The following is a 14,440-nucleotide window of genomic DNA, read 5'->3' as shown; positions in this document are numbered from 1 at the left end:
TGCATACTTCTAACGTAAACCTCAGCAATTTTGCACAAGCTTGTTGAAGCATTAGCAGTGCAAACCTAGAAACACCAACTAAAAAATACAAGCCAGTGGTGTGTCTGAGTAGTGCTCATGAAGACCCTATCAATGACCAGTTAGGATTCAGAATCTGGCCTTTAGTACTTTTTCCCATTCAACTACCTGCTTGTTACAAAGGACTGGTTCACAACTGGCAGCTTCTTGTTAGTGCATTCTTGATAAGCCCCTCTTTGGGGTCTACCATTTCCTAGACACTAATGAGATCAAGGAAGATCTGGAGAGATAAGGCACAGCTGCACTTTTCTTTTCTGCCTCTTGCTCAGCCCTTACGTTCTGCAGCCTCAACAAAGAAAAAAAGGCAAAAGCCCAAACACGTGACAACATTTCAAGGGTGACCTAGTTAGTTACTGTAGGTTTGGATCCTTTGCATTCTTGGCACCCAGTGTTTGCAACTGCATACATGAAAACCAGCACACAAAAACAGGGATTATTTTTCCCATGGCACTTCAAAATAAAGTAAAGGTTGAAAACTGCCTGGAAATTCACACTGAATGAACCCATCTGTCTGCAATCTTCAGGCTGTAAACAGCAGTGCTGCTGGCAAACAGGAAAATGATTATTTAAAGGGAAGAAATTTCCCAAGCATGGTGTTTTGCTGCACTGTGCCTGTGTTTTCATCCAGTACCAGAAGTCTGCAAAAGTAAATGAACACCTACTAATTATTTAAATCTAGAAATAGAAAGGCAACATCTACTGGCCTGATTCCCATGTCTATCTACTCCCTGGAAATAATTGACTGTGAACTTCGACGCTAGTAGCTCTCACCAGAGCTATGGTACATGCTCTGTGACGGGGCTCAAACTTGGCTCTCCCTGCTTGGCTTGTTATGGCAAGTAGAGAGACGTGACAAACCTCCTTTCTGGCTCTTCATTCCCATCCACTGACCTCAGATCTTGTAACATATTTGCTACGTAAAGTCACCCATTATTCAGTAGCAAGGATTAGCTGCTACAGCTAAAACCTGGGCCCTGGTTTCAGACCTAAGTAAACAACCATTAAACCGGGAAACTAAAAGTCCCTGCTCCAGTCTATAACAGAAAACAATTCAACAATCACTCTGGATTTGAAAATCCCAGGTAGATGTGTGGGTCAGGCTCAGCACGTCCGCCTTACCCCACGCTGCTGGCCAGTATCACATCTGCATCAAGGCAGCTGTGCGTGCACACTTTGAACAGGTACTTTTAAGAGAGAAAAGCTCTCCCCCAGACAGACCTGGCTCTGTGTATAATCTGCAGCTAGCCTTTTTAGCTGAGCACGCTGCTGCATATCCACTTGGCACAGCCAAAGGAAAGTGCACTTTATCCTGCATCCGTCAGCATCAGTGACAGGCAGATTCCACATAAGGGCATGAAATAGCACATATCAGGACAAGGTACTCCGAAGAAGCGCATGAGATTTAAGCAAGAATTTCCTTCTTTGCTCTTCTGCTGCTGCAAGGATGGACTTGAGATGCTGCTAAGGAAGAGTAAAGATTTCTCCAGAACTGCCTAAGAAGCTTCTGCTGAATGACAGCAAATTTTCTTCTCCCTGCACAGTTTCTAACGCGCTTACAACTGCTGTGAGCAGCGCTGAGCCTTCTGCAGCTCATCTGAGCTCTCTTTCCAGTTGGAAGTCCCTGCAAAGAAATGCAAGCTCCCCCTGTCCTGAAGGAAGAAATTCAAACAAAATAGCAGCTCCTCCAGCCAAAGCAGAACTTTGCAGAGGCCAAGGTCACGTACGGAGAGGGCAAATGGGACAGCGAGTGCCGGGCTCTGCCGCCAAGTGACCCAGTGCCTGGAGCAGCCCCATCCAGTCAGATGGCACCTCCACCTGGAGACCAGGGCTCATGCTTTACCTTGCTCTGAGAAGCAAACCCACCTTAACACAGCCACACAGGAACCTGTTCTTTTGTAACCAGCAGATAATTGCTCAAACAGTACCAAAGCCAACAGTTACTCTTCTGGGGCTCAGGTCTCCCTTCATATAGGGAGAAAAAATTAAATACCTTACTCATTAAATGCGAGATTAAATGTGTGTTTGTAAATGCACACACACTGCTGCCTGCCTCTCAGCTCCCAGGCCATTCCACAAGTTCTCAAACCCCGGTTCAGCTAATCAGCTCAGACTATATAAGGGCAGCCCATTTCTGGAGTAACAGATGCTCCTCATTTATCCTTCAACATCATGCCTAGCATTGTCACAACTGGATGCCAGAGTCCCGAACTTGGAGCGCTGCCTGGCAGAACAGCGATGGCCACGGAGCGAGCTTCAGAGCCATTCTGCCACGCGAAACAACGGGAACTAGTAAAAAGGAGAGATGCAAAAATCAAGCCAGAAATCACTGCTCACTGACACATGCTGCAGGGGGAGGGCAAAGCTGCATGGACACTTAGTAAGGGTTGAACTTAAGGCAGAGGAAAAGAAGAACCAAAAATAGTTTATTATTGAATCAGAAACATAGAAGGAGGCAGTGAGCAATGGAACAGCACGTGGAGGAGCCCTGCTGGAAAATAAATGCACGCTATCATGTATAGAAAATAGAAGTGATACTGGAATAGAGCTACTCCTAAACAAATATTTCTATGAATAGAAAAAAATTTAAAGTAATTTTCTTCATACTGAGTCCACATGTTTTGTTGTTGTTGTTGTGTGTTTGTTCTATGTGACCATTCTAGCAAATAGGTTGTAAGTAGGAATGTTGACAAGAACACTTTAATCATGTTGGCATATACTCGAAGAATTCATGTGCAAAATCATTTTCACTGAAATTCCAAAAGTTATGCTTATCCAATCCAAGAAGAGAAAAAAAAATTGCATGCGAAAAGCAAAACAGCATGTTATCTGAATTTAAAATACGCTATCGCCAGCTCCAACTGTCCAAACACCATCAGGGAAAACCTTTACCTTCCATTTTTCTCATGAAAGCTGACATTAATGAATTAAAAGAGCACACACATCAAGATAGTAAGGCACAACCACAGAATTGACCAATCTTACACATCCCTTTCCAGCAATTATATCCATTGGTCTGATAAAAGGTACCACTCTTCCAGCAAAGCCTTGTATCACCATAGGTAGGTAGGAGGAGAGAGAAAAAATGAATTAGCCTGAATGACCTGGCAGAAGGCTCAGCATTTCCAAAAGGCAGACAAGTTTAGCAAGAACTGGAATCCAGTTACTGGAAAATAACTGAAGATCTTAGACGAGATATTCCTTGAGACTGCCTGAGTCACTTTGCCTGTTGCTGATCCCAACGGCCTTCAGAGTATGTGGCAATCTGAGGAATTGATAGCACATTGTCTTTAAATGTCAATGGCACACAGGCAGTAAAAACTGGAGGCATTTTTGCAGCCCTACATCACATATAATGAATGTAAAGCAAGCTTTTTTGAAGCAATTTGCAGGGTTTTTCCTATGTGGGACTTGAAATAAAAACATTGATTTTCTTTATGAGGAATCACTGAATTATGCACTAGTCTTAGGCTATCAAGGTTCAGTAATTAAGCAAAGATTTCTAGACCCACAGCAATTCCATCCTGGAAGGGTTTCTGTTAAATTAACTGACAGCAGGTGCATTTCTCAGCCTACTCCACAGCAAAGAGCTGACTCAAAGGCATGGAAAACACAGGCCCTTTCGTCAGATAGCCTGACTGACAGACATGAAATATGGAAAAGTTCAGCCCAAGCCTTCTCCCCAGATGCGGCTCCTCCTGGAGCTCCTCCTGCGCTCACGCCCAGCAAGGTCCCTGGGGAGCTGCTCGCGCCTCCTCGCCATCCGAAAGCCAACATGGGCTGAGCATGGCCAGAGCCCTCCTGCGCACGTTGAATGCCTTGAAAAGCAGCAGAGTTTGCTTTAATATTTTCAGATTATTTGGTTCCACATTTAACAGAAGTAGTGGAGACTTCAAAATATGAAGTGAGTCATATACTGGAGGTTTTATTTGCTTCTGCATTTTTATATATAAATAGGTTAAAATAAAAAAAAAGCAATTTTTAGTATTTATTTCTCAACACAGATAAGGGAGTTACCATGGCTACCAATCTCCAGTAACATGGTTTAAACGGACAAAAAAAAAAAGTAAACCAGACTGAAGCTTGAAATAGTCAGGTCACCCTGCCCAATACACACACCGTGAGTATTATGATAGGAACAGGGGACTGAAATCAGTAGGACTGGAAAAATACAATACTGAAAACAAAAACATGGAGAAGGAGTCACAAAGATACATGAGCCACGCACGCATCTTCAGAGCCAATATATTTTCAACCACACAGACATCTCAGTAGGACCCGAAATGCCCTACATTTAAAGAAAGTGCACAAAAGGCCCCAAAACAAATTCAAAGGCAACTAATTCATCAGGAGATTAATTCAGCTCCATGGGCAGCATGTACAGAATAGCCCTGTCCATGGGAAGTCGGATGTTTGAAGGCTCAGGTTAAAAACTGCCCCAGCTCCTGGAAGTGCCACGGTCCAGCTGTGAATGACCCTGAAGCAAATCCATGCCAGCCTGTGCTCTACTTCCCCCCAGTAAAAACACCGAAAACACCAGTAAAAACTTCCACACCAACACACGCATCGCAGCACGGATGGCTCAGACAGACAGAAACACAGCCACTGAAGAAGCTTGACTCCAACCCCTCCGCTTCAAAACCCTGGCAGCCCCCCAGCTCCAGCCGTTCCCCCCGCAGCGAGGAGCTGCCACCTCCACCCCTGCAGGGTCCACGCAGTGCCCAGGCGGCACCCAGTACCTTCCAGCCCCCAAACCTTCGGTGGCAGCTCCTCTCAGTCACCTCCGAGTGCACGTCAGCTGCTGCATTAACACGGGAATACTCGTAACGGGTCATTCACCCACACAGCGGGAGCGCAGGCACCCTCGTGCACCTCTAGGCTTGGAAGTAGAGCCAGGGAAGTTGTTTCTGCTGGAGCTTTTTCATCTTTCTGTTTTTATCAGAGAAGAGAGTTTGTCCTCAAAAAGGAAGCGTGCTGTTTCATGCACTTGATTTCCTGATGTTCTGAAGGCCTTCAGACAGATGTTTAAATTGTTTTGTTGACAGGGTACAGAGGGCTGTTTGCATAGCACCCCTTCCACTACAGATTGGCTAAGACATATTCTTGTATTTCAGAAGCTGAGCAAAGAAGGTGTTAAATAAAGGCCTGAGAAGAATGCGAATGATTCATTTTATATTGATACACACATTGTTCACAAAAATGTAGCCTCATTTAAACAGTGTAATACATTTGGAGAAGGAAAAAGAAAATATCTGGCTGCACAGCTTAATGCATTTTTGCAATCATTGTCATATGAGCGAGCTGAGTATAATGATAACTTACTGAGAAAAAGAAATAATTTGTGCTTATGTGATTAGGACTGCTTAATATTGAAATGATGAATATAACTGAGGGCCTCAGCTTTTGCAAACTGATCTCCCCACTCCCACTCCTCCAGTATCATCCCTCTGTTCCCTTACTGCTGCTACCAAGTATTGAAAGAACATTTGCCCGTCTGGCCACGGGCCCACTGTGTGCATGTCTGCACGGGGCTCAGCTCAGTGGCAGCAGGGAAGGCCCAGTGCTTTCACGCAATCTGCCTCCCGATTTGTCACATTCTGAGTTTTCTCATTACTTTAAATCATATGAGCAAAGAACAACAAGATGCCCCCTTGGCAACGCCAGCAGCATCAGCAAATTTTAACAATAGTTTGTTTGTGTGCTTTTCAACCTCATGATGGCCTCTGCGTGTTTGACTCAAGAGCTTGATATTTGTTGAAAATTCTGTAGCGCCAGAAGCACAGTCTTTGTGGAAGAGTTAGAAATATGAATTGTTTCCAAAAGCATCAGGAAAATCTCTCTCTGAAAGACGAGGGGACAAACAGTTTTATTATATATTTAAATTTTAAACAGCCCTAATTATACAAGCAAAAATTATCTTTCTGTCCCACTAAATTATCCCCACATGCCACTCAGCCACAGACCAATGAGTTGCAGAAGTCCTGCATCCTGTGCAATGCAGCGACTTGTCCTCCAGCTACTAAAGCAATGCCTTGTGCAGAAACGTGACAGTTCAAAGCACGTATGTTATTTTAATGAAATATCACGATAGCTCGTTAAAGAAAGATGGCAACTATCATTAAATTGTGGAGCCTCTCCTGTTCCCATGTTCTGTATACAAATGAACGCTCACTTTCTTCCCAGAGGTACAGAGTTCAGCTGAGACAGATGTCTGCTGCATCAATTGTTCTAACAACCACCCCTGACAGCCAGGCTCCAGTACAAGGCTCTGATTACCACAGCTAGACCCAGCTTATGGGTCACTTGGGAATTCTGATTAAACCATATACATTTTTCTTAGAAGGCAGAAAAACAGGATGGGATGAGTAAGTTTTGGCTCACCAGAGGCTTTTTTTCCCCCCTCCTCTCCTCAGGATGGAGCTGCTCAAGTTTCTAATGAATACTAATTTGTAAATGGCTGAACTCAGATGGAAGAAGTGTGAGGGACAAAAAACAGCAAACAGGAAAAGCAAATAATTTGTATTTATAGACTAGATGTGCCTTCTGGAAAACAACATGGGGACTGACTTCAGCAGAACCAGACACAAAGGAGGAGCACCCGACCAGCCCAAGACTCAGTCAGAAAGGATGCAGAGATGTGCAAACACTCTGTGCTCAAGTCTCCACACAAGTTTGAGGACACAAGTCCTGGCAGTCAGCAGCATTTGCTCTCCCAGCTCCCTGCGATGAGCATCTCCAGGAAGGGCACTTGCAGAACCCAGACCCTGGATCTCCAGGGCTGGGACTCTGCACATGGGAAGTGCTCGCCTACACCACTGTCCCTCTGCAGACGTGCAGTAAAAGGCTAATGATAAATGCATGGCGAGCACGCAGGCTGCTGCTCTGCACCATGCCAGCGAGTCCCTGGTCCTGCTTTTGGCCCCGCAACCAATCAGCCACCTGAGCTTGGGAATGAAACCCAAAGCAAGGAAGGTCAGATCAAGTTCCTCACTTCCTGAGTCTGCAAAAAGGGGGAAAACAATCTCTGCTGCAACCCTGCGAGGCTCTTCTCTACCTACAGAAGTCTTTAAGACTTTTCTTCGCTGAGGAAACTGCAAAGTTCTGTTAATATCTAGTAAGCATCACAGGAAGACGGGGAGGACAGACGTGCATCAGCTTTATTCCTTGCCATGCAACCAACTTTGTGTGGGACCTTAGCAAGTCATCAACATCTCTGGGTCTCGTTTTCCAATCCACTTTTTAAAAACTGTAGTTTCTACATGGACAGGTAAGATCAAATGATCCAGATCTTTGCCATTAAAAAAATCCCCAACTCTGTTTTGTATCAGCAAGGAATTTGGCTCAGCATTTCTGCTGGAACTCTTCACTGCTGTTGCAAACAAAACAGTGGAAAAAGGGAGAGAAAAGCTGAGAGAGTAAGAGGACCCTTAATTTAAATAGTAGATGTTAAAATGGTGAAAGCCTGGCATGCCTGATAGAGTTAAATCCTTCAGCCAGGGAGATGACCAGGAAAAGCCTCCATAACAATAAGAAAATGATTTGACAGAAAAAAAATACACTAGGAAAAATGCTTGAGGCAAGTTGTGCCTTTTAGCAGTCAATCAGTCTTCTATGTTCTCATACTGAACAGAACAAAGGGAAAGGTTGAAGGGGAAATAAGATCATACTTATTCAGCAGATTTACCATAAGAGACATCACTGAAAAGAAAATAAATCATCATCGTCAGTATCACACAGATCAAGAAAAGCATCTGACAGCCTCCAGTGGGTTCACTCTGGAATACCTCAAAGCATTCTTCCATGCCACGGAAAATCACTGGCACCCTCCAGGCTTCCCGTCAGGATGCAGCACAAGCAGTTCCACAAACAGGGGCTGGAGAGTTTGGGTGCTTCCCGAGGAGACAGAGCAGAGATGAATGCAAATCTGACACTACATGCCTCCGCACTGCTATACTGGGAGAGAAAAGTCCTCTTCAACAGGGTCCATTTTAAGTGTCATCCCGGCCTCCTGCCAGGCCTCTGTGTTTTCAGCATCCTGCGAGCTCCTGCCAGGTAAGGAGCAAGCCTTCCTGTACAGCCATTTGGTTCCTCATGAATGGGCACCTTCCCATATTGTTCTCGTATTTAGTGCACTCATTCAAAAATGGTAAGTCTTTATTAACCATCCCACCAATACTGTAGGACTTTATATGCTGATACAATAGGTTAAAAAAAGAAAAAAAAAAAAAGAAAGAAGGAAAATGAGATTGGTATTCTATACCCATGCAGTTTCTCCTGAAATTGACTTAGTGATTCAGTTGAATTAGTATTAAGAGGACAGGAGAGTTTGATACAGCACAGCACTCTGCAGGTTACACTAAGCTACGAACAAGAGAATCCACCACAGAAAATAACTCAGGGACCATGCAGGAAAGGAGAGGGCAAAGAAGGAGAGGATTACATTTTCAGGGTTTTGTTTCTTGTAACCTGCCGTAGGCCAGACCAGGATGGAGTGAGCGCCAATCACCCACTTCAGCTGCAATCCCATCAGTTGTGGAAGAACGTACCTCTGGCTTTTATTTGGACTCATCTTTCCTGACATGTATGCTTAAATGCCCTCCACTGCCCTGTTAAAAAGAGTTTGCTCCCTTCACATGACAGATGGCTTCCAAAAAAAAACCAATGAAACAACAACAAAACACCCTGAATGTTTTGGGTTAACTGAAATCTGAAAAGTGCTCAGAATTTTGGTTAGAAATTACATGTTTAAAAGTGCAGCTAAGTATTTTTCCAGGCATAGACACAAAAAAAGGACATTGCTGAAAATGAAGCACTTTGTTTCTGTGGGAAAAACATGGAGGAAGGGAGTTGAATACCAAAAGATTCCTTTGCATGTTTGTTTGAGCACTGAACTGAAAAAAAAAAAATTAATTCCCCACATGGGTCAGGATGCTGAGTCAGGACAAGTATTAGATTCCACCAGCACATTACTGCACTGGTTGAATAAAAGTGGCCTTCAGGATGAGCATGGAGTAAAGCTCCAGCTTTACCACTCTGCCAAAATACTTTCAACTACTCATCAATGACTGCCTCAATTTCTATCCTAACTATTGTAGCATCTCTTATTCACATTTTTTAAATTACAAAATATTATCAAATTCAAAAATGTATTCACTGTTAAAATCTGCACTCTAATACAAGCCCACAAGCCACCAGCATAATCAAAGGGACACTGCAAATCCTCACAGTCTTTTCTCTAAGTTGTTCATTCCTACTACCACGGGAGAAATTCCCGAGAGCATCCTTCTGGGCTAAGGTATATAGTTCGCTGATTTATGGATAGAGTAATGTAAAAGAAACTGAATCTACCTACATAAATAAAGGATATAAAATAACTAATTCCAAAAGACTCTTTATTTTGTTAATCCAATAATGCATTTTCCTTCTTTTTTTTTTTTTTGCATTACTTGGTATTTTTTCTACCCATATTTTAAGGCAATTTCACGACAAGTAAATCCAGGTAATAAATATTTTTGTTGAGTCTGATCTGTGAATTATCAAATCCAGTGACACACTGACACAGCATGTTCTTCCTGCCATGCAAAATTTATCGCGTACAACTTCAGTACCTCTAAGCAAGAAGAGCCTACCATTTCTGATTTACGTGGTTCGAAAGGAAATAGACACGTTTTAAAGTTGCAAAGCTGCCATTCCATTTTGTCTTCTGCTGGGCATGTTTGATCAAATCAGAGCTTGCAGACCAAGCTCTCTACTGCAGTCTACGTTTGCGAGGGGAGAGAGCTGTTTTTGTGGGAATGATCTAGCTCGGGAAAAATGCCGAGGATAGCACACCCTTGTGTAAAACACATTGCCAGCATTACTTGGCACTGCTGCCTGCAGGTCAAGCTTCTACTCATGTCAGCAATCTTGGCTCTTTTGGAGGAAGCTTGGTAGGATGATGGAAAAAACTGTACATCCATCCTCAATGAATCCTCCCCTCCCCTTTTCACGTGCTGGACACCAGCAGCAGCACCAACATAGTTGGATGGTGCTGCTCACCTGGCCTAGAACATCACCTAACGCTAGTTCTAATTTTGGTTTTCCTCCCAGAGAAACAAAAGATTTATTCAGACTTTCCTTGGCATCTCCCAAAAAATTGGAAGGGTTGGAAGAGAAGTAAAGAAAGAAAGAGAAAGCACTGCTAATCATGGGAAAAGCAAGGACAGACTGAGACAGCTTAAAGCAGTTTAACTTGGTTAAGCGGTTGATTAGAATTCAAAATAAACCACATTAATATGCTGTGTTCAGGAACAAGTATGCTTTGGTACACTAACACACATTACTTCAAATTCAGCGCACCTAAACACTGACGCACAGACACGCTGCAGCAGCATCTCTTCCAGGGAGCGCTCGGTGTCCCGTCAGGCAGCAGGCTGGCTCCGAGAGGCTGCTCTCCAGAGGGCGAGCACAGGCTGGGCGTCCATGCCTCAGAGGGGATGGGGAAGGAGGAGAAAACGCAGGAAATGAAAATAGGACCAAGATTCAAGAGAGGAAACTGTTCCAGCAAACCACAAGGCTGACTCGATGCTCTTGTGAAGTAGTATTTAATGCTGGGGAAGGCCAGGATGCAGGCTCCCCAGCCCCATAAACACGGACTCTTGACTGAAACCATTTGTGACGTCTCAGTGGTGCGGGGACCGGGCATGCAGCTGAGTTCTCTTTGCATCCACGGGAGGGCAGAGCCGCTCACATATGTTAGGCATTATGACACAAGAACATTTTTACATAATTTGTGACTTCAGTACCAACTATCCCTTACACAGTTACAAACAGCTTTGGTTAGAGGAAGCAAACCTTTTTTTTTTTTTTTTATGGATGTCAGACAGCTGGACGAACAAATACACAGCTTCGGAAAGACCTGTGAAAGAGGATAATTAAATTCAGCTCTGTAAAGGGCAGTTGTAGTTCCATAGCCAGGATTAGGAAATTCCGAGAACAGATGACTGAGGTGACAATCAGATGGGCAGGAGGAGTATTAACACTGGAGAGGAAGAAAAGGCTATTTATACAACAGTCTTACTGTTCTTATGCATAATCATTTCAGTTTTAGCAAAAAGAAGGGGCAAGTACAGAAGTTCCCCAGCGTAGATGGCACACAATGACTAACGGCGCAGAAAATCGAATTTATCTTTGCTATATTAGGAATGAAGTAAGTGAGATTTGGTTGCATGGAGATTGCAAGATCAGTCCTTGCATACACAAATTTTCAAAATAACGATCTAATGTATCTGGAGGATTTCTGTTTTAATTCTTCACCACGTGTGCATGTTGCTGTTTTAAAGAAGAACGTAGGCTAAACGCAATTGTCTGTAACCACAGTGATTTCAGCACGTTATTCCTAACCATCACTCATGGCAATGAAGGACTGATTACAAACCATACATCCACCACTTCTGCTTCTGCTACTTAAAAATAACACCTCATATCTATTTTGACTTACAATGATTTTAAGGTTTTTACTCCATATGGAGTAAAAACGCTAGTGTGTTTATTGACATTATTAAGTCCATCAGTTCCAACTCAGACAGGAAAGTAAAATGAAAGGGGCAGGCAATGCAGACCAGCACACAAACACAGAACGCTGATTTTCCTCTAGCCAAAAGGTAATAATGTCCTTTACAGGGCAGCTACGTTAGATGACATTATTTTCAGAAAGCAGAACCAAGTTCTGCATTTGACACACATTATTCAGGAGCCCACAGAAGAATTAAAGAAATCAATATAGCTGGCAGTGTGGAGGCCGAAACAGCTGGCCCAAGTAGTTGTGTGTGCAAACATGCAGCTGCGTGGGTTGCTAATCCGTGCAAACATGCAAATGTGCATACAGCAGGGAGGTTTAAATTAAGCCATGTCAGTTTAAAATACCTCAGGTATCAGTACTGAAACAAATGCCCCATTGTGCAGCATTTCAAGGAAGCCAAACATTTCTTTGGCAGCTCCAATTTTACTCTTTGGGACTCTCCACCTGCCAGGCCATAAGGTTCCCCATGCATTTTATCTGCACACAGATTTCTCTTCTGTTCAAAAGTCAAAGGACACTGCCCAGGAGTTAGAACCTTGTGGAGCCAGGTTTGCAAAATGAAGGGAGGTAACGCCACCCAAGCTTTGCTACAGAGAAAACAGAAGTCAAGTCCAGCACAGGAATGAACTCCAGACTTCCTGAAGGTCTCACTCCTATGTCATGCAAGGATGTGTAGAGGAAAACCCCTGCTTCACTCCTATATTACCTCCAAGGACCAGTTCCCACTGGAACTCTTTGCCTTTCTTCAACACCCTCCTTAATGGTTATCTCAATGCTCCCTTCCCTGTTGTGCTCATGACTGAGATCTGCATCTTCCCGTGGTGCTTAGGGACATGATTCAGAGGTGGTCTCGGAGGTCTTGTGCAACTTTAATGATTCCACAATTCTATGATTCTTCAAGCTGTCTTCTAAGACAATTTGTGACCTTTGGTTTTGGGGAAATGCTGATTGCGAATATGTGGTGCTGATTGTCTAGATTTTTTATCCTGCATGCTCAAAGCACACTTGAGTTTTTAATAAATAAATATATATATATATATAAAACAAAATATTTGTAGTGTGACAATGTCACATTACTGATAAAAAACAATGCAGAGGCTCAGCCCATGAGCCACCACTTACTGTGGTGAGTAAGAAAATGGAAAGCAGCCCTCCTTTGCCGTCGATATGAGGTGTACCATGAACCTGTTTTCAGAAATGCAGAAGAATTCTGCAATTCAGAAGAATTCTGAAATGCAGAAACCCTACCTAGGAAAGTGCTGTATTGCTGAACGCCATAGATAAACCTCCCACACTGTGCTCAGTGGGAATGAATGGAAAATTGCACACATCATGCCTCGGCCACAGGTCTGGAAAAGCAGTTGAGATCTACTAACGTTGGGAATTTAAAAAACAGTAGGCAAGGGAGGAGGGAATTAGGCACCAGTCTGCAGCGACACTGAGGTGCAGCGCTCTGAGTCCTACCCGATAATCCTAGCGCTGACATGCAGACTGGCCAAGTTCTCCTTGGGTCCCTGGGGCTGCTCAGATGATCCCTGCTAAATTCAGGGGAAGAGGGATGGCATCATTTCCTCCTGTATTGACCGCTGGATAGAATTCCCTGCCCTGTCAGTATGATGCTCCAGGACATCATAAAAAAGAAGCACTAATAGTTAGTTACGCAGACCCGTTTCCCCTCAGAGCCAACGGACAGGAGAGCACACACAGACAGATGATGTTAGCAAAAGGCAGCGGTACACCGCTCCTGAAGGAAGCTGAGCTTGAGCCAATATCCACAGAAGTCACTGGGAAACGCTGTCCTTCAGTAGGTGTTGGATGGGAGCTATACAGTTCATCACTCACTACTACATTAAAAGAGGATGATAGTAATTTCAAAACTGGGAGCCTTGGGGATATGCTGCTTTATGCGGAGACGGAAGATTTAACGGTACAGGCATGACTTAACACTGCGTTTACAGACAGGTGTTAACCAGGAGCGAACTTTTTGAAGTCGGTGGATTAACGCCAGGGTAAAACCAGCACAACTGAGAGAAGAGACAGGGACATTAGATGGAGATAGCAGAGGCAGGGATTTTGAAAAGTGCCTGTGGAAAAGTGTTCACACGTACTTTGCACACATCATTGCTATGATTAATTTCTTGTGCATGCATGAAGTACTCAAAATGTGGGCTTGAACTTGCTAACTCCAGCAGGATGAGAATAGACTCACACAACAGATCCTCAGCTGGAGTAAATCAACATAACCTTATTGAAGCCAAAGGAGCTACATCAATTTATAGCACCAAAAGATCTGGTCTGAAGGCATTCAAAAACCACATGAGGAAAACAAACACACCAAAAAAACAAAAACAAGAGGAAACACATTGCAGGGAATGTGTTTTTCTATCCTAAAAGGCAACTTTGGTTTTCTTTCCCTAAAGATGTACTTATTCATCCTTCTCCTCTGGGAGCTGCTCACAAAGCTTTCTTACATTGCTGTCCTTTCAGTGTCAGGTTTCACTCCCACCAGCCATTCAGTTTAGGGACTCCCTTGCTGATTAAGAGACTTACAGTAATTCAGTAACAGTCCAGATGCTAGACACTGCCTCTCTAGGTAGCTATTTGAGGCCTGGTAATTTGAAACCTTTTATTTAAACCCCCATCATCTTCCAAAATACAACTTTTGCGACCCAACTTACTGTGCTTTCAAATTACTGAAAGCAGCAGGTGGGCTATAAGGAAGCAATTTGTTATAAAACATGATGCTGCCTACATAATGGTAGCTGTTCAATCCCTGCAGTGGTTAATGGCCAGCATGCTGGCGAG

General features: G+C 43.6%; 1 protein-coding gene across 3 annotated transcripts in view; it reads right to left on the bottom strand.

The window, feature by feature from the left end:
* Nucleotides 1–14,440, bottom strand: part of COPRS (coordinator of PRMT5 and differentiation stimulator) — a 175,753-nt gene that overhangs the window by 125,895 nt on the left and 35,418 nt on the right. Inside the window, exon 4 of one of the 3 annotated variants that reach the window (XM_080561269.1) lies at nt 8,685–10,540. The exons of the other annotated variants lie outside the window; for them this stretch is intronic. Coding sequence (XP_080417395.1) covers nt 10,476–10,540 — 65 coding nt within the window. The 3' untranslated portion in view covers nt 8,685–10,475. Of the gene's footprint in view, nt 1–8,684; nt 10,541–14,440 lie in introns of those variants that run through there. 3 annotated transcript variants of the gene reach the window in all.

The sequence above is a fragment of the Anser brachyrhynchus genome, assembly GCF_964034855.1.
Source record: "Anser brachyrhynchus genome assembly, chromosome: 18".
In the NCBI taxonomy this organism is placed as follows: domain Eukaryota; kingdom Metazoa; phylum Chordata; class Aves; order Anseriformes; family Anatidae; genus Anser; species Anser brachyrhynchus.
This window is presented reverse-complemented; position numbering and strand designations above follow the sequence as displayed.